The 21,777-nt window shown below is 47.3% G+C and overlaps 2 protein-coding genes across 2 annotated transcripts; both read left to right on the top strand.

Moving 5' to 3' along the window:
• Nucleotides 1-10,511: 10,511 nt before the first annotated feature.
• Nucleotides 10,512-11,822, top strand: LOC136500660 (zinc finger protein CONSTANS-LIKE 3-like). The gene has a single exon (XM_066496070.1). The coding sequence runs from the start codon at nt 10,596-10,598 to the stop codon at nt 11,484-11,486; it is 891 nt and encodes a 296-aa protein (XP_066352167.1). The 5' UTR covers nt 10,512-10,595; the 3' UTR covers nt 11,487-11,822.
• Nucleotides 11,823-21,232: 9,410 nt separating this feature from the next.
• Nucleotides 21,233-21,541, top strand: LOC136499732 (uncharacterized mitochondrial protein AtMg00860-like). The gene has a single exon (XM_066495282.1). It carries the CDS (start codon nt 21,233-21,235, stop codon nt 21,539-21,541), a length of 309 nt encoding a protein of 102 aa, XP_066351379.1.
• Nucleotides 21,542-21,777: the final 236 nt, after the last annotated feature.

The raw sequence follows: 21,777 nt of genomic DNA, 5'->3' as shown, positions 1-21,777 counted from the left end.
GATTCTTGTCTCGGACCACGTGTATGTACTCGATGCCATAGAACCTGCCTTCCAGCTTTCTGATAGATTTGCAGTATGCATCCATCTTTTCGCTGGTCGTGTCCCAGTCCTTGTTGAGTTGGTTGATGACCAGAGACGAATCTCTATAGACATAGAGACGTTTAACGCCAAGCTCAATCATAATGCGCAAACCATGTAGACATGCTTCGTACTCGGCGGCATTATTAGATGCCGGGAAATAAATCCTGAGAACATACCGGAGCTGGTCCTTGGATGGTGACACGAAAAGGACTCCTGCTCCCGCACCATCAATGTTGAGAAAGCCATCGAAGTACATCATCCAATGCTCGTCGGATCTCGGAGAGGCAGGCGTGCTTAAGTCTGTCCACTCGATGATGAAATCAATGAGTGCCTGAGACTTGATTGTAGTACGACTTGCAAATTCCAAGGAGAAGGGGCATAGCTCCATTGCCCATTTAACGATGTGCCCGTTCGCATCCTTGTTGCTAATGATGTCTCGCAGAGGGTACTCAGTCATAACCACCACACAATATCTGTCGAAGTAGTGTTTCAACTTTCGGGATGTTATTAGTATGGCGTAGATCAACTTCTGAATCTATGGGTACCTGGTCTTAGACTCATTGAGTACCTCACTGATGAAATAGATTGGTCGCTGCACCTTGTAGATGTGGCCGGGCTCATCGCGCTCGACCACCATGGCTGGGGAGACCACTCGATTAGTAGCCGCAATGTAAAGCAGGAGTGTTTCATCTTCTATGGGAGCAGTGAGGACCGAAGGTGACATAAGGTATTGTTTCAGCTGTGTGAAGGCAGCGTCTGCTTCCTCCGACCACTCAAACTTTTCGGATGCTTTGAGCGGTTTAAAGAACGGTAATCCTTTTTCGCCTAATCTTGATATGAAACGGCTGAGGGTGGCCATGCATCCGGTAAGCTTCTGAACATCCTTCACCTTTTTGGGTGGCTTCATGTCCAAGACAGCTTTGACTTTCTCTAGGTTAGGGCATATGCCATCGTGACTGACGACGTTGCCAAGTAGTATGCCAGAGGGAACACCAAAGATGCACTTTTTTGGGTTTAATTTCCACTTGAATGTGTTAAGGGCTGCAAAGGTGCGTTCCAGGTTGTCAACAAGGGTATGTGCTTCCTTGGTTTTGACAACTATATCATCAACATAAGCCTCGATGAGGTCGTCTTTTATCTCGTCTTTGAGGTAGACTTGTATAGCGCGTTGGTAGGTAGCCCCGGTGTTCTTGAGCCCGAACGACATAGTCGTGTAGCAGTAGGTGCCGAAAGGCGTGATAAAAGATGTCTTGATCTGGTCATCCTTTTTGAGAGCAATCTGGTGATAACCAGAGTAGCAATCGAGAAAGGAAAGTAGCTCACAACCGGCGGTTGAATCTATGACCTCGTCTATGTGAGGTAAGCCGAAGGGGTCCTTAGGGCAGTGTTTGTTGAGATCAGTGTAATCAACGCACATTCTCCATTCATTATTCTTTTTGCATACAAGAACCGGGTTGGCTAACCACTCCGGATGATACACTTCTTTGATAAATCCAGCTACCAAAAGCCACGTAACTTCTACCCTAATCGCCTCCTTTTTGTCGCAAGCGAACCGTCATAGCTTCTGCTTGATAGGTTTGGCCTTGTCGTTGACATTCAAGGAGTGCTCGATCAAGTTCCGAGGTATACCGGGCATGTCAGTAGGTTTCCATGCAAACACATCCATGTTGCTCCTCAGGAACCTGACAAGCGCGTCTTCCTATTTGGGATCCAGGTTGGCCCCGATAAGGGCCGTTTTGCTGGGATCACCATCGACTAGCTGGATCACCTTGTGCTCCTTGGACTTGATGTTCTTGCATGGAGCCTCGAGCTCTGGGATCTCCAGGTGGTCGACTGAGGTCTTCTTGGCGTCGAGCATGGTCTTGGCCATGCGGATAGAGAGGTTGTGAGCCTCTGCTATTTTGAAACTGTCGTCCTCGCAAGTATAAGCTACGTACATGTTGCCTCGGAGGGTTAAAACTCCTTTCTCGGTAGGCATCTTGAGCACCAGATACCTGTAATGAGGTATGGCCATGAACTTGGTGAGCGACGGTCGACCAAGAATAGCATGGTAGGTGCCGTCGAAGTCAGCGACCATGAAGTTGATGTAGTCGGTGCGGAAGTGGTCCGAGGTCCCAAATTGCATAGGTAGCATGATCTGCCCGAGAGGTGTAGAGCTCTGTCCGGGGAGAACACCCCAGAACTATGCCTCGTACGGCTTGAGGTCTGCCTGGGCTATCTTTAGGGCAGGCAGACTGTTCTTGAATAGTATATTGATGGAGCTGCCGCCGTCGATCAGTACTCTATCGAACTGAACCTTGTTGATACAAGGATCGAGGACTAGGGGAAAACGTCCTGGCTCAAGTATTGTGGCTCATTGGTCCTTTCTGCTGAAGGAGATTTCACGGTGAGACCACGGAGGGAGCCACAGATCGGTGAGGAGGTTGTCGGAGTTGGCCACATTCAAGCAAGCGTGGGCGAGCAACTTGCATTCTCGTTTGGTCTCGATGGACACTTTGCCTCCGATTATGGTGTGCACGCGATCGGTTGGCTTGACATACTTGTGACGAGGATCTACGTCTTTGTCGTTGTCCTCGTTGCGCTGTTCCCCTATGTCGTTAGGCTTGTCGGACGTATCCGGAGCATGTTGACGCGTGTAGATAGACTTGAGGACGCGACAATTCTCCATGGTATGGTTTGACTTAGGATGGAGCTGGCAGGGCCCTTTCAATGCGTTGGCGTAGTCGTCTTTGTAGTTACGGTGTCTGCCACCTTTTTTAATGGTGTTGACCTCGCCGTCGTCTTCCTGAGCACGCTTGCCCCTATAATCGTCGCGGCGATTACGCCACTAATTACGTTGGTCACGGTGGTCACGGGAGTCATTGCGCTGGTTGTGGCGGTCAAAGTTGTCATTCCGACCACGGTTGCCGTGGTAGTCATCGCGGTGTGGGGGGTGGTCGGAGCATGGAACCCTTGCTGCTTCTTCGATAATTATCTTTTTAGCGTCGTCAGCATCAGCATATTTCTTAGCGGTGGCTAGGAGCGCTGTGACCGATTCAGGTCTCTTGTGGAGGAGCTGGTCCCTCAGGGCGTCGTGGAAGCGGAGGCCAGTGATGAAAGCCTCGATTGCCTCATTGTCGGAGATTGATGGGACCTTGATGCGCATCTCTGAGAAACGTCGGACGTACTCGCGCAGTGGCTCATCTTTTTTATCTCGAATCCGTTGTAGATCATACTTGTTGCTGGGTTGTTCGCAAGTAGCAATGAAGTTGTCGATGAAGGCTTGCTTGAGCTCTTACCAAGAATCAAAGTAGTTCGCCGGCAAGCTGACCAGCCATTGGTGACCTGCATGGCCAACAGCGACTGGGAAGTAGTTAGACATGACGTGCTCGTCAGCCATAGCTAATCTGCACGTGGTTTCGTAGAGCATGGCTCATAATTTAGGGTTTTCCTTACCGTCATACTTCTGAAGCTTCTCGAGCTTGAAGTTCTTGGGCCATATGACTTGGTGAAGGTGCTGAGTGAACTGCTTCAAACCCGGCGGACCATGGGCAGTGTCATATTCCATACGACGATAACTTTCGTGGGATGCTCGGTCATTGGCTCTCTGGTTGATGCGATCGCGTAGATCATGTTCCCCGAGATAGCGGCGAAGATCATTATTGCCGTCACGGTGATCCCGGTTGCCATCTTGATTAACCCTGTGATCGTGGTGACCGCGGCGATTATCACGGTTATCACGGCGGTTGTCATCCCAAACATCACGGCGGTTGTCTTCCCGACGGCGGTTGTCGTCCCGACCACCATCATGACCACCGTTTCTGCCTTGTCGGTTGTCTAATGGGTCATTGTTGCGCGAGCCACGTTGGTTAAGTGGCTGTGAGCGACTTGAGTATTGGCGGCTGTGGCTTGATTCGACTGAAACGGATGGAGCCCAGGCTTGATTCACCATCTCTGTGGTCTAAGCCATAGCAGCCGTCAGATAAGCTTGTATATCATCGTGGACTGCCTAGGTTTCTGGGGTGTTGGGTAGCCGTTGCATTGTCGCCATGGCGACGGCTACGTTGGCGCTTGGAGTCCTGAAGACATGTTTGTCCCCCACCCTGTTGAAAGCATTGTTGAGGTCGCGTGGCTGGACCCTTATGCGTCGCGCCTCCTCTTCTGCTTAAGCTTCGATTTGTCGGTGATTAAACCGGTCAATATTGCGTGCCTCGCGTGTAATCCTTTCTTGTTCTATTTCGCCAACTACTGGCAGTTCGTCATTGCTGATAACATTGATCAAATCCCCTCGCCTTGGCGGGAATTGCGGGAACCCCGGGGCATGGTCTAGGATATCCAGATCGTATTCGACGCCTTCATCGTTGTGATGCTGGAGCTCGGTGTGGACGGAGGCATTAGATGCGATGCTAGACGAGGAGCTGGAGTCACCCTCTTGGACCGTGTGGACGGATCCTTCTTGATAATCCTCAATTCGGATCATGTTGACAAAGTTGCTTGGCCTCGGCCAAGGCCGATGTACAAAACACAGATCTGAGCAGCGTTGTATGTTGTACACATAGTTGGAGGCAGTGTTTCGCAGGCCATAGGGCTGGGCCTAGTAGTTCTCCGTCGAGGCTTCATACTCGGAGAGCCAGAGACCCGTCGTGGAGGCTGGCCGGCGACGAGCGGAGTGCCCTTCAGGAGTAGATATGACCACAAGATCTGTACCAAGTCATGAAGGATGACTAGACCGAGCTGGTCAGGTAGATCTGTTGTGGGGAGCGGTTACCTGCTCATTAGGTTGACTTTGAATTGTACTTACCAGAGCTAGGGTTTCAGCGAGTTTGGTGCCAACCCGATCGATGGAGTCGAGCAGGTCGGTGTTGTCGATCGGCTTCCCTTTATAACGGGGAAGCAGATGACAGGTTGTCGGCATGGCTGAAGATGATGCAGGTGTGGTCAGAGCCAGATGTACGGTGGTCGGAGCTAGATCCATTGTGGTCGGAGCTGTATCCACCATGGTCGGAGCCGTATCCATCGTGGTCGGAGCCGTAGCCGATGTAGGTGAAGCAGTGGTCGACACAGATTGAATCCGCGCTTCCTCCGTGGTCATGGTAATGAAGTCATCGGAGTCGGTGGTCTAGGTGACCTGGGCGATGGTAAATGTGAGGCCATTCGGCGTAGCCACGGAACCAGAGATGATGACCATCTTGTTTGCTTGGAGAGCAGTATGCACACCCCCTACCTGGCGCGCCACTGTCGACGAAATATGGTCGGCAGTCTACCTAGGGGTATGCCCAAGGTAGTAGATTGTCGGCAGACAGATGCGTAAGCCACAAACAAGACGGTGACGCAAGACAAACACGAGGTTTTATCCAGGTTCGGTCGCCAAGAAGGCATAATACCTACATCCTACGTCTGATTGTATTGCTGTATGTCAATGAGATATGTTTTTTAGAGGGGTCCCCTGCCCGCCTTATATAGTCTAGAGGGTAGGGTTATATATCTAGAAACTAATCCTAGCTAGTTACAATTGCCATAAGTGGCCGGATAAGGATTCCTATTCTAACCGACCAGGATCTTGCTTGATCGCCAAATCTACCTTGACTCCTTGCGCGGGACTCCAAATAGGTTGGCCGGGCCACGCGTTGTCTTTTGAAGGACCGGACCCTCTAATCTGGGCTGGCCCAAGCCTAGCCATAAGGGTATAGGGGTTAATACCCCCACAATCATCAACTTCATCATCACTTGAGCTCTCATACTCAATTCTTGTTTTGCCCTTCTCTTGGCTAGCCTTGAATGCTAAGTCTTCTTGCTAGAGGATGAGCCATCTTATGGTGTGATGTGCATGTGCATCTCATGAGCATTGATCTTTCCCAAGATTTGAGTTCATGTAGCGATGGAAAGATCATCTTGATGAAGCACGGTCACAATGTGCCCATATTTGTCAATGGGGAGGACACTCAAAATCTTTCTTACAACATCGGATGATTGCATTTGTGTAAGTCCAAGCCCATTGACTTCCTCTACAAGAACATTCAAGCGTGAGTACATTTTATTAGCACTCTCTTTAGGAAGCATCTCAAAAGAATTAAACTTTTTTATTACGAGATGATAGTGTTCCTCATGCTCACTCTTAGTTCCCTCATAGAGCGCACAAATTTCTGACCATAGTGCATGGGCGTCCTTGTGGTTCCTCACCCGGTTAAACACATCTTTGCAAATGCCTCTAAAGATGGTGTTTCTAGCCTTTGCATTCTATTTTTTCATAATTCACTTCATCGCTTTGAAGGTGCGTGGGATCCCTAGGTTTTGAGAAACCTTGAGAGAGGTCTCTAAGAATTCCAACATCTAGAGCTTCTAAATACGCCTCCATGCGGATTTTCCAATCTCCCTTAAAGATAGGAGGGGGTCCATCCCCATGAGACATCTTTCTCTAGGCAGTTAAGCCTAAATACGTGAGCATGAGGCTCTGATACCAATTGAAAGGATTAAGATGCTCAAGAGGGGGGGGGTGAATTGGGCTAATTCTAAAATTCTTTGCAATAATTAAACCCTACACTCAGCCCACTTCACCCCTTGTGCCTAGAAAGTGATTCTATTGATCTACCGCACAAAAGTTTAGCACCCTAAGTTCCAATCCTACTCTAGCATGACAATTCTAAGAATGTAAAGACAAGAATTGAATTGCTCAAATGTAAATGCTTAAAGTAAAGAGAGGAGAAGGAATGCGGCGATGTTTTGCCGAGGTATCAGAGAGTTGCCACTCCCTACTAGTCCTCGTTGGAGCACTCGCGCAAGGGTGTAGCTCCCCCTTGATCCATGTAAGGATCAAGTGCTCTCTACAGGTTGATTCTTCGACACTCCGTCGCGGTGAATCACCCACAACCGCTCACAACTTGAGTTGGGTCATCCACAAGCTCCACCGGATGATCACCAAACTCCCAATCACCACCAAGCCGTCTAGGTGATGGCGATCAGCAAAAGTAACAAGCAAGAACTCTTAGTTGACCACAACAAGCCTAATGAGAAGGGTGGATGCACACTTGCTACTTTCCTTTTGCTAATGAGGCCTTAATCTAGGATTCTCAAATCTTAATCACCTCACTAGGCTCTTGCTCTCCTTAGCACTCTCAAGGGCGTTTCTCAGCTGTTGAAATGGGCAAGAGTACCCCCTTGAATGAATAGAAGAAGTATTTATAACCTCTCATTCAAAACGAACCGTTATGTGCCTCTGCGGGGAGACCGGACGCTCCAGTCAAGGTGACCGGACGCTCCGGTCAGTTCTCCCGGCCACTAAGCCTTTAAGTTGTGACCGGACTCTGTCCTGCATCCGGTCAGCACTGACCGGACATGTCCGGTCATGAAAACTGCTCTTTGGAACCTTACTGATGTTGACCGGACTTTGGCATCTAGCGTCAGGTCACTTTGCTGCTCAACGTTCGGTCAGTAGCTGAAACCTGACCAGCGTCCGATCAACACTGACCAGACGCGTCCGATTAGGATTCTCCCTCTCTAGAACCTTACTGGAGTTGACCGGACTCTGGCAACCAGCATCCGGTCACATTTCACTCAGCGTCCGGTCGCATCCAGACGACTTCACCCTGATCAAATGAACTGATCGGACTCTGGTCCAGCGTCCGGTCACACCGGAACCAGCGTCCAGTCAACATTTGACCCTCTATTCGCTTTAAACTCGCAATCATATGTGAATGAAGTTTGCTCCAATTGATCTAAGGGCTACTTTGGAGCTACCTAGTGCTAGATTTGACAAGTGTGCACCACACCTAACCCACTAGACTCAACTAGGTCAAGCTACTAGTCCATACCCCCCTTAATAGTAAGGCCAAAGGAAAAAACAAAGTCCTAAACTACTCTATATGTCTCTTCAACACCAAACGACACTTAGAACTAGTCCATCCTTAACCTTGTCGTCCATCCTTTGAAAACCGAAATGATTTCCATCGTAAGGGCATGACAACCATGATTGTCCAATCAATTGCCATTACCATGATCTAACTTAATTGCATCTGTAAAACACGCGTTAGTCACAGTAATCTCGTATTATCATTAATCACCGAAACCCAACTAGGGGCCTAGATGCTTTCAACTACTTCAGCAGTACTTTGCAGTGAAAAAACAGTATTTTCCTCTCACAACAGATCAGCATCAGCAGCAGCCAAATTTCAGTGAAACGAACAGGGGATGTACATTTATTTTGCTATGCATCATCATGTCTAGATGCATATTAAAAGTAATGTATCTAGAAAAGCTAAAGCGACAGTAATTTGGATTGGAGGAGTAATAGAATAAAGTTGAATTGTGAGGTATTTAGCACAATAGTACTAGCAATAAATGATTAGATGAGATGCATACACAAAACAGAATCTAGGTTGCACCTACTTAGGTCATATGTTTCTGGATTTTAATGGTTATGAATCTCTTGTTGGTGTATACAGAAAGCAAAATTACCTCCTTTATTTAAAATTTAATTTGAATTGATGCATTCTGAACAATATATTGGGTGATTCTAATTATACAATTGATGATTACAGTACAACTTAAACTTGATGGTATTTGTGGGCCTTTATGATCCTCTGGTGCTTATAAATTAAATGTTAGTGTATTAACCAATTTTGATTGCCCTTGCTACTTGCCGTGCCAGAAGCAAAATTGACATATATCCATCTTTTGCTTCTTTTTGTTGAGAAACTAAAATGGAAGTATAGTTTGAAGAATGGAGGAGATGCCAAAACATGTTATTATGGGGTGTCAGTTTGCAAAAGATTTCTGGCAAAGAATTGGACTAACTCCTCTTCTTAGTTCTAGTGGCCTCAATGACTTTCACAATGTTCAGTGCCCGAGCAATATCCCTTAGGAAACACTTCGCAACCTTCATGGCTCTCTGTTGCTGGCAGCTTTGGAAGCGCAGGAATGGAGTCGTATTCTGATCAGAAGAGCAGGGCATCAACAAATCCTGGCAGCTTGCTTCTCTGACGCGGTGACGCCAAACTCTGGAAATCCAGGTTGCCTAAGAAGGACAGGGAGCTAGATGAACGTTGGGTTGGTGTCTTTTACAAATGCTATGTAAAACAAACCCCGTTCGGCTCATAGAATTTTGGCTGAAACTGACTGAAAAACACTGTTCTGACTGAATTGTTATGAGAGAAAAATACTATTCCGGCTGAAAAAAGAAACCGAACAAACCAGATATAAGGTAAGCCGAACGGGACCTTAGATCACAAGTGATCAAATAATGTAAAACTGTTCATATTTGCCAACAGGCACTAAGTGAGCAATAAAACATTCAGGTGGGGATCCTCTCCCTCGGTGACTTTTTAAAAAAGACTGAATTGTTGTGAAAGAAAAACACTGTTCCGGACTAAAAAAAGAAACCGAACAAACCGGATATGGGGTAAGCCGAACGGGACCTTAGATCACAAGTGATCAAATAATGTAAAATTGTTCATATTTGCCAACAGGCACTAAGTGAGCAATAAAATATTCAGGTGGGGATCCTCTCCCTCGGTGACTTTTTAAAAAAGAGTATAGTATGAAGAACAAATATTTATGGACATGTTGGTAGTGGTGACCTATGATTAGTACCCATAAGGCATGAGGGGCAATACAGACGATAGAGATAAGTAAAATAGTAAGCAACCATTTTGAACAGCTATGGCAAGAAGCACGGGACAAACAGGAGGGAGAGCATCTCAAACATTCCTGGCTCATATGTTGTATAGTTAGACATACATTGTAAATTGTTAAAATTCTATCGAAGTAATGGATCAAGCGGCAAACACCAAATAAAGTCATTTTGTCAAATGTCCAAGTGTTTTTATGTTACTATACCAACCATCCAAACACATTCTCTATGAAACCTAGGTTGTATCCAAGAATCATACTGCACATGGTGATATCTAGGAATAATTCTTGTTATATACTCTATCTGTTCCAAATTAGAGTTACACTTTGACTTTGTCCTAAGTGAAGTCTTTCTAACTTTGATCAAGTTCTTAGCAGAATATAGTTTCTTCAAGTTCAATAAATGCACTTTTAAAAATATATTTAATGGAGAAGTTAATGAAACAAATTTGAGATTATAAATGTCGGTGCATATTTCTTTAAACTTAGTAGTATGACTTAGGACAAAGACAAAGTAAACTCTAATCCACTGTAGAAGGGATCGAAGGAGTAAGTCATGTCAGGAAATAATGTCAAAAGTTACACTGTAACAAGTGCAGACCTGTATGGTGTATGGATGGTTTGGCAAGGGAACAAGGGTACCTACCATAGTACACCTACCAATTCCCCCCAAAATTACACGATTTTGTGCCTCAGCCAAAGTTTTCGCGGCCATTAGAGCTCCACGTGTCCTCTCAAAGCGATTCACCAACTCCACCTTCCCTAAGCTCCCGCCTTCTCCACGTCTTCAGCTCCCTCCCCCTATTAATACAGCTCAGCAGCTCACTGCCATTTCCCACTCAGAAACACAAGCACAAGAAGCTGAGGCAAGCACAACAACAAGAAGGAAAAGCCTGGTAGAAGAAGGAGAGATGGGAAGCGAAGGCAGCACAAGCCCAGCGGCTGGGGGAGCCGCCTGCGCGGTGTGCGGCGGCGCCGCGGCGGTGTACTGCGCGGCGGACGCTGCGGCGCTCTGCAGCCCCTGCGACGGCGCCGTGCACGCTGCAAACCTGCTGGCATCGCGCCACGAGCGCGTGCCTCTTTCCATGGCCGCCGTGGCGGCTGCGTCCGGCGTGTACGACGGCCTGTTCGCGCCCGACGACAGCGACGCGGCGTCGTCGTGGGCGGCGGCGCCCGCGCAGGGGCAGCGGCAGCTGGGCAGCCCCCAGAACGGGAGCTCGTCGACGAGCTTCACCACCAGCGACAGCGGCGCGGAGGGCAGGAGCCTGTTCGACCTGCTGTCCGACGTCGACCTCGCGGCGGCTTGTGTCACGGGCGGCGGCGGCGGCTACCTGCCAGACGGCGTGGCGCCCGTCCACCACGGTGCTGCTGCACCGCTGTGGGCGCAGCCCTGCCTGCAGGCCGCCGAATGGACGGCCACGTGGTCGCCGGCGGATGCCGCGGCCGCGGCCGCTGTCGTCGGCGTCCCGGGCGCCGCCGCCGTGGTCGCCGCGGCGGCGGAGCGGGAGGCAAGGGTGCAAAGGTACCGCGAGAAGCGCAAGAACCGCAAGTTCCAGAAGACCATCCACTACGCGTCCCGCAAGGCCTACGCCGAGGCGCGGCCCAGGATCAAGGGCCGCTTCGTCAAGCGCGCCGCCGGCGGCACCTCCTCCTCCTCCTCAGGCGCCGCCGGCACATCCGACACCAACGACGCCACGGACGCCGCCTCCAAGTTCTGGCTCTCCTTCTCCGACGACGCCAGGCACGACGGGGTCGGCTTCTACGTGGACGCCGGGGCCTACGGGGTCGTGCCAAGCTTCTAGAAAGTTCGTTCCAAACAACTCACGAGTTAAAGAAAGCCTTGAAGATTAGGTCGTGCCAAGCTTCAATTCTGCCGGTGGCGTTCACCCAGCTTGAAACAAGCTAAGAAATGGGCGCGCGGCAATGTCGCCATCGTTCTTGTTTGTGTCGTGTCATCAGTCATGTGGGCAGCATTCGTGGTGAAATTCCGCCATCGCTATTTTTAAATGATGGCGCGGAATTTCGATGGGTCATCATCAATTTGGGGAACGAACTAGGGGATTTATCGTGTGTTGTAAGATAGTTTATGTAGACGACGTTCACTGTTAGTTTTCCATGAATCCATTTTAATTTCTATATATGCTAAGATGATTAATTAATTATGTGGTGATTTCATGGATCCATTTTCTATGCTATAAAGCCCTGTTTATGAAATTCTTCGATGGGTCATCGTCCTCAATTTACTAAGGCTAACAACATAATGGCCATGTTCGCTTATGTTGAAATTTGGCTTTATGCTGATGTTTACGCTGAAATGTTGCGAGAGAAAAACTTCCATGGCTGAAAAGTAGCTCAAGCGAACAGGGCCAATATTGGTGGAAATCTGTCATCCATAGCTAGCTCTTAGATAATGATAGTCAGAGCGGATTTTTAGTGGGTCAATCAGGAAATAGATTTGGTTAATGTATGGAGAATAGCTTATGTAGATATGTTTGTCAATGGTTTTAGTGTTTGGACTTTCTATTCCAAGATGTTTAATTCCATGCATGGTGATTCCAAAATCTTATGCCAATGCCACTATTGTGTCGAACACTCGAACGACTGTAGTAGAAGTCTGCAATGCTGTTCGATCCAATTATGATGATGATGTGCTTTTGATGGGTCGATCGGCGGACTACAATTTTCTTATGTCATTGTTACAAGTGAGAATTATGTATTTGGTATTGAAACAAATCAGTCTTTCGCATTTGACATTAAAAAATTTAAACTTTTTTATTTGGCATCAAGTTGAAATTTCCTTACCTAGATAGCACTGCCGTCCATTTGGGCCAGTAACGACATCAAGTGGCTGGTAAAATGACATGAATGCCATTCTTTATAGCAGAAATATATGATGCCAAATAGGAAAATAATAGATGGACAGGTTGTCAAATAAGAAAATTATAAATATCATAAATATATTGTGAACTAAAACATAGGATTTTGATAATCGAAGTCTGCAAATAAATAAATAATAAATTTCAAATTCTAAGTACGGCTTATAAGCCAAGCGAACAGAGTGTAAAGCAGGAATGGTGTTGAGTGGCATCTAAAATGACATGTATACCCTTGAGAGCTTCTGTGCCGGCATCTAAAATGACATAGTAATAAATGTATAAATCTATTTACATAGAAAATATAAATTTCGTTTTATGATTTATCACCTTTATCGTGTACATAGTTTATAGAAACATAATCAAATTGGTCTTCACTTTTTAGCATATTTGTGTGATTTATCTCTTCTACACCTAAAAATATGAAATGGAATTGAGACCAACCGCCATACACAAGAACAATTGTCTGATAAATTTAATCAACAAAGAAAGATTGTAATATGAACTTTATTATATATAAAAAAAATCTTCAGTGACCAATCAGAAATTTTGCATCCCAACTTTTATATTGTATTTTATTTATTTTTTCTTCATTTTTCTCCACTTATTTTTCCTTTTTCTCTCTCCTTAACTATCTTCTCCATAGACGTGTATATAGCACGCACGCGGACTCCTTCCCTTCCGTCGCGTGGATCTGGGCACTGCGCTCGCCCATCCGCGTATCCGCTTCCGCGCGTCCGGTTGCGGCCAGCCAAGCGCCACCGCCGCCGCCTGGGTGCGTGCTGGGCCCAGCGCTGCCTCCACTTGGTCAACAGCACCGCTCGCGGACTGCTTCCCTCGTGGCCTCGCCACCATCCCTGTCCGTTTGCCTCTGCGCCCGCGCATCTAGTTGCTCCTCACGGTTGCAAAGCCGCGCCGATTTCTCTATGGCGTCTGCGGCCAGCCAAGCACCACCGCCGCTGCCGCCGTCGCCTGGCTGCGTGCTGGGCCCAGCACCGCCGCCACTGGTCAATAGCACCGCTCGTGGACTCCTTCCTTCGTGGCCTCGGCGCCTCGCCACCATCCCGTCCACGTGGCCCGGCTCCTCCGCCCCATCCTCGTCTCCCCCAACGATTTGAAGTGATGATGCAGATTTTATACTGGCTAATCATATCGGTTAATTAGACTAGCAGTTACTAATGACATCTCTTAGACAGCTAGCTTGCGTTGTGTGTAGCTGTTTATTTTTGGTACTTTCGTGGTTGGATTATCTATCCTGTGGGTCTGTGACAGATAGGAGTATTGTTCCACGTGAATTCAGGGTTGTGATAGTGGAAAGCGCAAACAATCGCTGTTTTTTTTTTTGGCTCATAACGTGGATTTGCCGTGGTAAAAGCCACTTTCCACTAGTGAAATAGGTGATCAATGCAACTTTTTAAGATAGCACATCATGTAGCTGTCTGAATAAGGTTGTGTAGTTGTTCACATGTAGTTTTCGCAGTTCTGTCATCTGTGCTAAGATAATAAATCCTATGTGATTTGTTATGAACATATAGTCGCTTGCATGATTCATGGCTCCAATTTTTCTATACTTGGTTTTGAAGTGTGACATGATTACTAGTCCATTGTTTAGTTGTTTTTTAGATGAGGATGTTCCATCATGGTGAAAGGATGTCTGTTTGGGTTTGTGGGATGTTTTCCATATCAGGAACCAGTATTAGGAATATTCTTCCTCCATCTTTATTCTAGCAAATTATTGTTGTGACGATCTTTGTATGGCGATGCGCATATTGTGTTTCTTCAATTTTACTGTTTTGTTAGGCCCAGCTATCAACGTGTTTATACCCGCATGGCTGCACTTTTATCCTTTTTTTTTGTGAAGAGCAAGGCTGCAACTGCAGCTAGGGATGAAAACGATCTGAAGTGGTCTTTTTTTTTGTCAGTTTCCTACCTTTTGTTTCCTCAAAAACTAGTTCCAAGTTCCAACACTGTCGAAAACGAAAAGGGGCTAATATTATGGAACTTTGGAAAGGAAACTACCTGATCCGAAACACATCGATATTGATCTGAAGTCGATAATTTATAGAAAAAAATGAGCCAGCACAAGATGTGCTCATCATGCTCTTCTTAGGATGTGTATTACCAACTTGCTTTCTGGCTTGACATGCACTATATAGCTTATCCTTCTCAAATGTGACATCTTTCAAGCCTCTAAGTCATGCTTAATCAATTTATTCAATTGTTTCATTCCAACATGACCAAGCCTTCTATGCCATAACCAACCTATGCTAGACTTAGTGATCAAACATGTTGACAATTGAGCTTCTCTAGCATTGAAATCAACAAAGTATAGATTCTCATATCTAAATCCTTTTAATATCAAGTTAGAGCCATCTACACTTATGATCTCTACATCATCCACACCCAATATGCACTTGAAACCAAGATCACACAATTGAGCTACCGACAATAAGTTGAAGTTCAAGCTCTCTACTAGTAGCACATTGGAAATGCTCAAGTCATTGGATATTGCAATCTTACCAAGCCCTTTGACCTTGCCTTTGCCATTGTCACCAAATGTGATACTATCAATCACATTGCTCTTGCTTTCATTGATTGAATTGAACATTCTTGGATCACCGGTCATGTGTTGTGTGCACCCACTATCAAGCATCTAATACCTTCCTCCAGCTTTATAATTTACCTACAAAAGAAGATCAATTCTTTTTAGGTACCCAAACTTGATTGGGTCCTTGTAGGTTAGTCACCAAGGTCTTTGGTATCCAAATGACCTTCTTTAGGCCCACAATTGGTGTACCAATGAACTTAGCCTTCACACCATTGGCATCCTTATAAAGCATGTAACAAGAATCAAATTTGATTGAGGATATATTAGGTAGCTTGTTCTTGTTAGTCTTACAATTTTGCTCTATATGCCCAACTTGCTTGCATCTATTGCAAAATCGACCATTGCCCTTCACAAAGCTAACTTTGGGAGTGACAAAGGCTGCCTTGCCTTTCTTGGGGGTATAGCCTAATCCCTCTTTGTTGAGAGAAAACCTTTGGCTACCCAAGCACTTTAGCAAGCGGGCATCTCCACTATAGGCATTGCCTAAGGCACGAGTGAGCTCATTCACCTCCTTCTTGAGGGTTTTATTTTCCACCATTAGTGATGTGTCTTTCATAGGTGGAGTGGTAATGGTTGTGCTACGAGAAGTGTTAGTAGGAGCAACAATAATGGGTTCATGAAAAGATTCATCAATAAGACCATATGTTAGTCCCACATCACATGATATGATCATTTGCTCCTTCTTCGCTTCCTCCACTTTGACTTGCTCAATGAGAGAGGAGTGAGCCTTTTCAAGCTTAGAGTGAGCTTTGCCAAGCTTCTCATGGGCTTCCATTAGCCTCTCATGAGTAGCATTGAGCTCATCAAAGGATTGCTCAAGAAATTTTACTTTCTTGCACAATTCTTTGCACTCCTTTCTCTTCATCTCATTGCAAGCGTGCACTTGCTCACACATGTCCAAGAGCTCCTCCTTGGTGTACTCCTCATCCTCATCATCATCATCATTATCATTCCTATAAGAGTCACTTTCACATTCATCATCATCACTCTCATCATATTTTACCTTGGTGGCTTTGCCATGAGACATGTCGATGGAGTGTCGAAGATGGAGGGCTTGTTGTTGATGGCGATACTTGCTAGTGCTTTCTTGATAGATTTCTTGCCATCATCACTAGAGTCATCACTATCCGATGAGCCATCACTATCCCAAGTGACTACATAGCCTCCACCCTTCTTCTTCTTTTGGAAGGTCATTCTCTTCTCCTTCTTTTCATTCTTATCTTTCTTGTGCTTCTTCTTCTCATCTTCATCATTATCATTATTGTAGGGACAATTTGCTACAACATGATCGGGACTCTTGCAATTGTAGCATCTTCTCACATATTCTTTGCTCTTGGTGTGATCTCTTCTCTTTCTTGCACCATAGCCCTTCTTCTTCATGAATTTGCCCATCTTGCGCACAAATAGGGCCATGGCTTCATCATCAATGTCACTAAGATCAACATCGTCACTTGATTGTTTCTTGGACTTGCCCTTGTTCTTGGATGATGATGAGCTAGCCTTGAATGCTATACTCTTCTTCTTCTTGTCCTCTTCTTCCTTCTTATCATCCTTGTCATCCCCCTCTCTTTCCACACGGTATGTCTCTTATGTAATGACATCACCTAGTACTTGGTTGGGGGTAATGTCCTTCAATCCTCCTCTTATGATGAGCAATCTCAACATCTCAAATCTTGGAGGTAAGCACATCAAGAATCGATGGGAGACATCATCATCCTTGATTTTCTCTCCCAATACCTTCAAGTCGTTGACAATGACTTGCAATCGATGGAACATCTTTGGAATGCTCTCATCTTCCTTCATCTTGAAGCTTGTCAATTTATCCTTGAGGATATACAATTTGGCACTCTTCACCGCCAGTGTGCCCTCATATGTTTCCTCTAATCTCTTCCACACCTCATTTGCTCTTTCACAATCCTTGATTTGCTCAAACACCTTGGAATCAATGGCATTGTATATGGTGTTGAGAGCCATTGTATTGCATTGCTTGTTGATCTTATCTTGATTGGTTGGATCATTGGGATCAATAATAGCATAGTCATTTTTGGTCACTTCCCATACTTGATCATTGATTGAACCAAGATACATCCTTATCTTTCTCTTCTAATAACCATAGCATGTGCCATCAAAGAACGGTGGTTTGCCCCCCACATGGTTGAATACAACTTAAGCCATAATTTGACACCGAGGTTGTTAAGCCTTCAATCCAACGGAGACCACGGCTCCGATACCACTTGAAAGGTCCTAATATGGCTAGAGAGGGGGGGATGAATAGCCTATTTAAAATTCTACAAATCAACTAGAGCAATTTGATTAGTATGACAAATAGCGTAATGCAAACTTGCTCTAGCTCTACAAGGGTTGCAAGCCACCTATCCAACAATTCTAGTTGCAATGATTACTTAGGCACACAAACTTGCTACTCTAAAGAGCTTAACTAGATGAATGTAAATAATAAAGCAAGCTCTCAATTCTAATTACACTAAAGAAGCTTGTATCAACTAGTTTGCAAGAATGTAAATAAGTGAGTAGGGTGATTATACCGCCGTGTAGGGGATGAACCAATCACAAGATGAATATATAGCCAATCATCGGGAGAATGCCAAAGACAAGAGACAATCGATTTTCTCCCGAGGTTCATGTGCTTGCCAATACGCTACGTCCCCGTTGTGTCGACCAACACTTGGTGGTTCGGCGGCTAAGAGGTGTTTCACAAACCTCGTCCACACGATAGGACACCGCAAGAACTGACCCACAAGTGAGGTAACTGAATGACATGAGCAAATTACTAGAGTTACCTTTCGGCACTCCGCTAGGGAAGGTACAACTCCCCTTACAATCACTGGAGATGGCCACGAACAATCACCAACTCATGCCAATCCTCCATCGCTGCTCCAACCGTCTAGGTGGTGGCAACCACCAAGAGAAACAAGCAAAATCCGCAGCGCAACACGAATACCAAGGGCCTCTAGATGCAATCACTCAAGCAATGCACTTGGATTCTCTCCCAATCTCACAAAGATGATGGATCAATGATGGAGATGAGTGGGAGGTCTTTGGCTAAGCTCACAAGGTTGCTATGTCAATGAAAATGTGCAAGTTAGTGAGCTTGAGCCGGACATGGGGCTTAAATAGAAGCCCCCACGAAATAGAGCCATTGTACCCCTTCACTGGGCACACTGCGGGCTGACCGGATGCTCTGATCAGACTGACCGAACTCTAGACCCAGTGTCCGGTCAATCGATGTAAGCCACGTGTCATTGTCCATTCAATAGGAACCACCCGATCGCAACGGCTAAGTAGCGACCGGACGCTGGACCCCCAGCGTCCGGTCGTTTACAGTAAGGTTCCAAACCAGGTTTTCTTCGATCGGACGTGTCCGGTCCACCTCGACTGGACACACCTCAGCATCCGGTGCAAAACCTTGGATACTATGCTGACTCGTTAGTTCGACCGGACCCAGACTACCAGCGTTCGGTCAATTTAGACCCAGCGTCTGGTCAATAGACTGACGCGCGCACCCTCTGCTACCACTGACCGGACGCACCGGTCCAACCGAGGCCACCGTCCGGTCACATACAGTGACCTCCAACTTTTCTATCTAGGGCGCCGGTGGCACCGTCGGACTATCCGCACTCTACGGGCGGACACTCCGCCGGTGAGGTATCTTACCCTTACTCAAATGTGCCAACCACCAAGTGTATCACCTTTTGCACATGTGTTAGCATATTTTCACAAATGTTTTCAAGGGTGTTAGCACTCCACTAGATCCTAAATGCATATGCAATGAGTTAGAGCATCTAGTGGCACTTTGATAACCGCATTTCGATACGAGTTTCACTCCTCTTAATAGTATGGCTATCTATCCTAAATGTGATCACACTCACTAAGTGTCTTGATCACTAAAACAAAATGGCTCCTATATTTTATACCTTTGCCTTGAGCCTTTTGTTTTTCTCTTTCTTCTTTTCCAAGTTCAAGCACTTGATCATCACCATGCCATCATCATCGTCATGATCTTCTCTATTGCTTCATCACTTGGAGTAGTGCTACCTATCTCATAGTCACTTTGATAAACTAGGTTAGCACTTAGGGTTTCATCAATTAACCAAAACCAAACTAGAGCTTTCACCGGCGTGGTCCAAACATGGTACTATGCCCTTGAGCAAGACGAGGGCATGCCTACGTGGGAACATTTCAAGGAGCTATGCAATCTGTAATTTGGGCCGGCTGTTCGTGGGACATGTTTATCCGAACTTGCTCGCCTACCCTTCACCTCCATGGTATAGGACTACTCCGAATGCTTCAATGCGGTGCTCTGTCATGCTCGGAACCTCTTCGCATCCTAGAAGGCGGAGTTGTTCGTGGGTGGCCTTCCAGAGCACATTAAGGTCGACGTGGAGCTGCGGGAGCCCCAAAACCTCCAAACGGCCATGTATTTGGCCAGGGCCTTTGAACGCCGCGCCACTGCCATGACACTGGCCACTCCTCAGCATGGCGCCTAGCCTCCTCAGCGCCCGGGCATCCCAGCACCTTCACACCCTACTGCAGCAGTACCAGTAGCCCCGAGGGCGCCCACAACTCAAGCTCCAGCGGGCGATGCAGCCCCTGTTTGTCCTTTTCACCGACTGTCCCTAGTGGAGCAATTGGAGCGCTGCTGCCAAGGTCTTTGCTACAATTGTGATGAGCCCTATGTGCGCGGTCATGTGTGCCAGCGCCTATTCTACCTCGAAGCGATGGATTTCCTCGATGATGACATACCAGCGGAGGTGGCCGCTGTGGCTGCTTTTTTGGAGGAGTCTGCTGTCCTTGCGCCTACACCAGCGGCGGGGCAGGAACCTGCAGCCTAGCCCTAGGTGTCCCTCTACGCCATTGTCGACATCTGGACCTGAGAATGCTATGCTCCTTCTAGTCTTCGTACATGGCCACCGGCTTGTGGTGCTCCTCGACTCTGGCTTCGATGCACAACTTCATCAACGCCGATCTCCTACGACGCCTACACCTCTCTATAGCACCGCACCCTACCATGCGGGTACTGGTGGCCAATGGCGATTGTGTGCCTTGCGAAGGCGTAGCCCGAGATGTGGCCCTAGCCATTGGTATAGAGTTCACCATCAGCTGCTATGGCATCAGCCTAGGAGGTTTTGATCTTATTCTTGGCATCGAATTCCTACATACCCTAGGCCCTATCCTCTAGGATTTTGAGGATTTGTGCATGGCTTTCACACTGGGGCGCCCGTCGCATTATGTGGAAGGGCCTAGGGTCCCATCGCGACGACATCTGGGAACCAAACGTGCGGGCGGTCGCTGCTGCCCCCTCCCAGCCACTACTAGACCAGCTCCTGGAGCAGTTTGAGCCGGTCTTCACCAAGCCACAGGGGCTCCCTCCTGATGCGGCCGTATGATCACCGCATCCACCTACTGCCGGGTACAGCTCCAATCGCCGTTTGCCCCTATCGCTACCCACAACTGCAGAAGGACGAGTTGGAGCATCAGTGCACTGCTATGCTCGCCCAAGGCATCATCCAGCTGAGCACGTCCCCATTCTCCACCCCCGTGCTATTGGTGCACTAGGCGGACAACTCCTGGCGCTTTTGCATCGACTACCAGGGCCCTCAACACCAAGACGTCCAAGGACAAATTCCTAATTCCAGTCGTTGATGAGCTTCTCGATGAGCTTCACGGGGCTCGCCTCTTCACCAAGCTCGATTTGCGCTTGGGCTACCACCAAGTGCGGATGCACCCCGATGACATCGCCAAGACGGCGTTCCGCACTCACCATGGCCATTTTGAGTTCCTAGTCATGTCGTTCGGTCTTTCCAACGCATCGGCGACTTTCCAGGCTTTGAAGAACAATGTGCTCCGCCCCTTTTTGCGTAGGTTTGTGCTTGTGTTTTTTGACGACATACTCATATATAGCGCCTCCTGGGCCGAACACCTACAGCACCTCAGCATAGTCCTCCAAGCACTTTAGGGGAACCAGCTCCACCTCAAGCGTTCCAAGTGTTCTTTTGGGGCGTCATCGGTAGCCTACCTTGGCCACGTGATATCAACAAGCGACGTCGCTATGGATGCCGACAAGGTGGCTGTGGTCGCCTCGTGGCCGGCCCCTCGCTTCGCCCATGGGCTGTGGGGATTCTTGGGCCTCACTGTCTACTATAGGAAGTTCATCCGTGACTTCAGCCTCATCGCTGTGCCACTGACGCCCCTCCTACGGAAGGATGCATTTGCCTGGGACGATGAGGCGGATGCAGCATTTCAGGCACTCAAGGGTGCCCTGTCCACGGGTCCTGTCCTCCAAATGCCCAACTTCGACAAGCAATTTGTGGTGGACTGTGATGCATCAGGCGCGGGGTTCGGCGCTGTTCTCCATTAAGACGTCAGACCACTCGCTTTCTTCAGTTGGCCCTTCGCTGCTCGCCATCTCAAGCTCGCCGCCTACGAACGCGAGCTGATTGGGCTAGTTCAGGTTGTACATCACTAGCGACCATACCTATGGGGGCGTCATTTTCTTGTTCGTACATATCACTATAGCCTCAAGTTCCTGCTGGACCAACGTCTCTCAACTATACCTCAACACCAGTGGATCAACAAGTTGTTTGGCTTCGATTT

This window comes from Miscanthus floridulus, chromosome 13 (assembly GCF_019320115.1).
Source record: "Miscanthus floridulus cultivar M001 chromosome 13, ASM1932011v1, whole genome shotgun sequence".
Taxonomy (NCBI): Eukaryota; Viridiplantae; Streptophyta; class Magnoliopsida; order Poales; family Poaceae; genus Miscanthus; species Miscanthus floridulus.
Note: the sequence above shows the minus strand (reverse complement) of the source record. Positions and strands in the feature narration are given on the sequence as shown.

Coding starts and splice junctions, on each gene's coding strand:
- LOC136499732 (XM_066495282.1), top strand. CDS start 21,233: ATGGATGCCGACAAGGTGGCTGTGGTCGCCTCGTGGCCGGCCCCTCGC.
- LOC136500660 (XM_066496070.1), top strand. CDS start 10,596: ATGGGAAGCGAAGGCAGCACAAGCCCAGCGGCTGGGGGAGCCGCCTGC.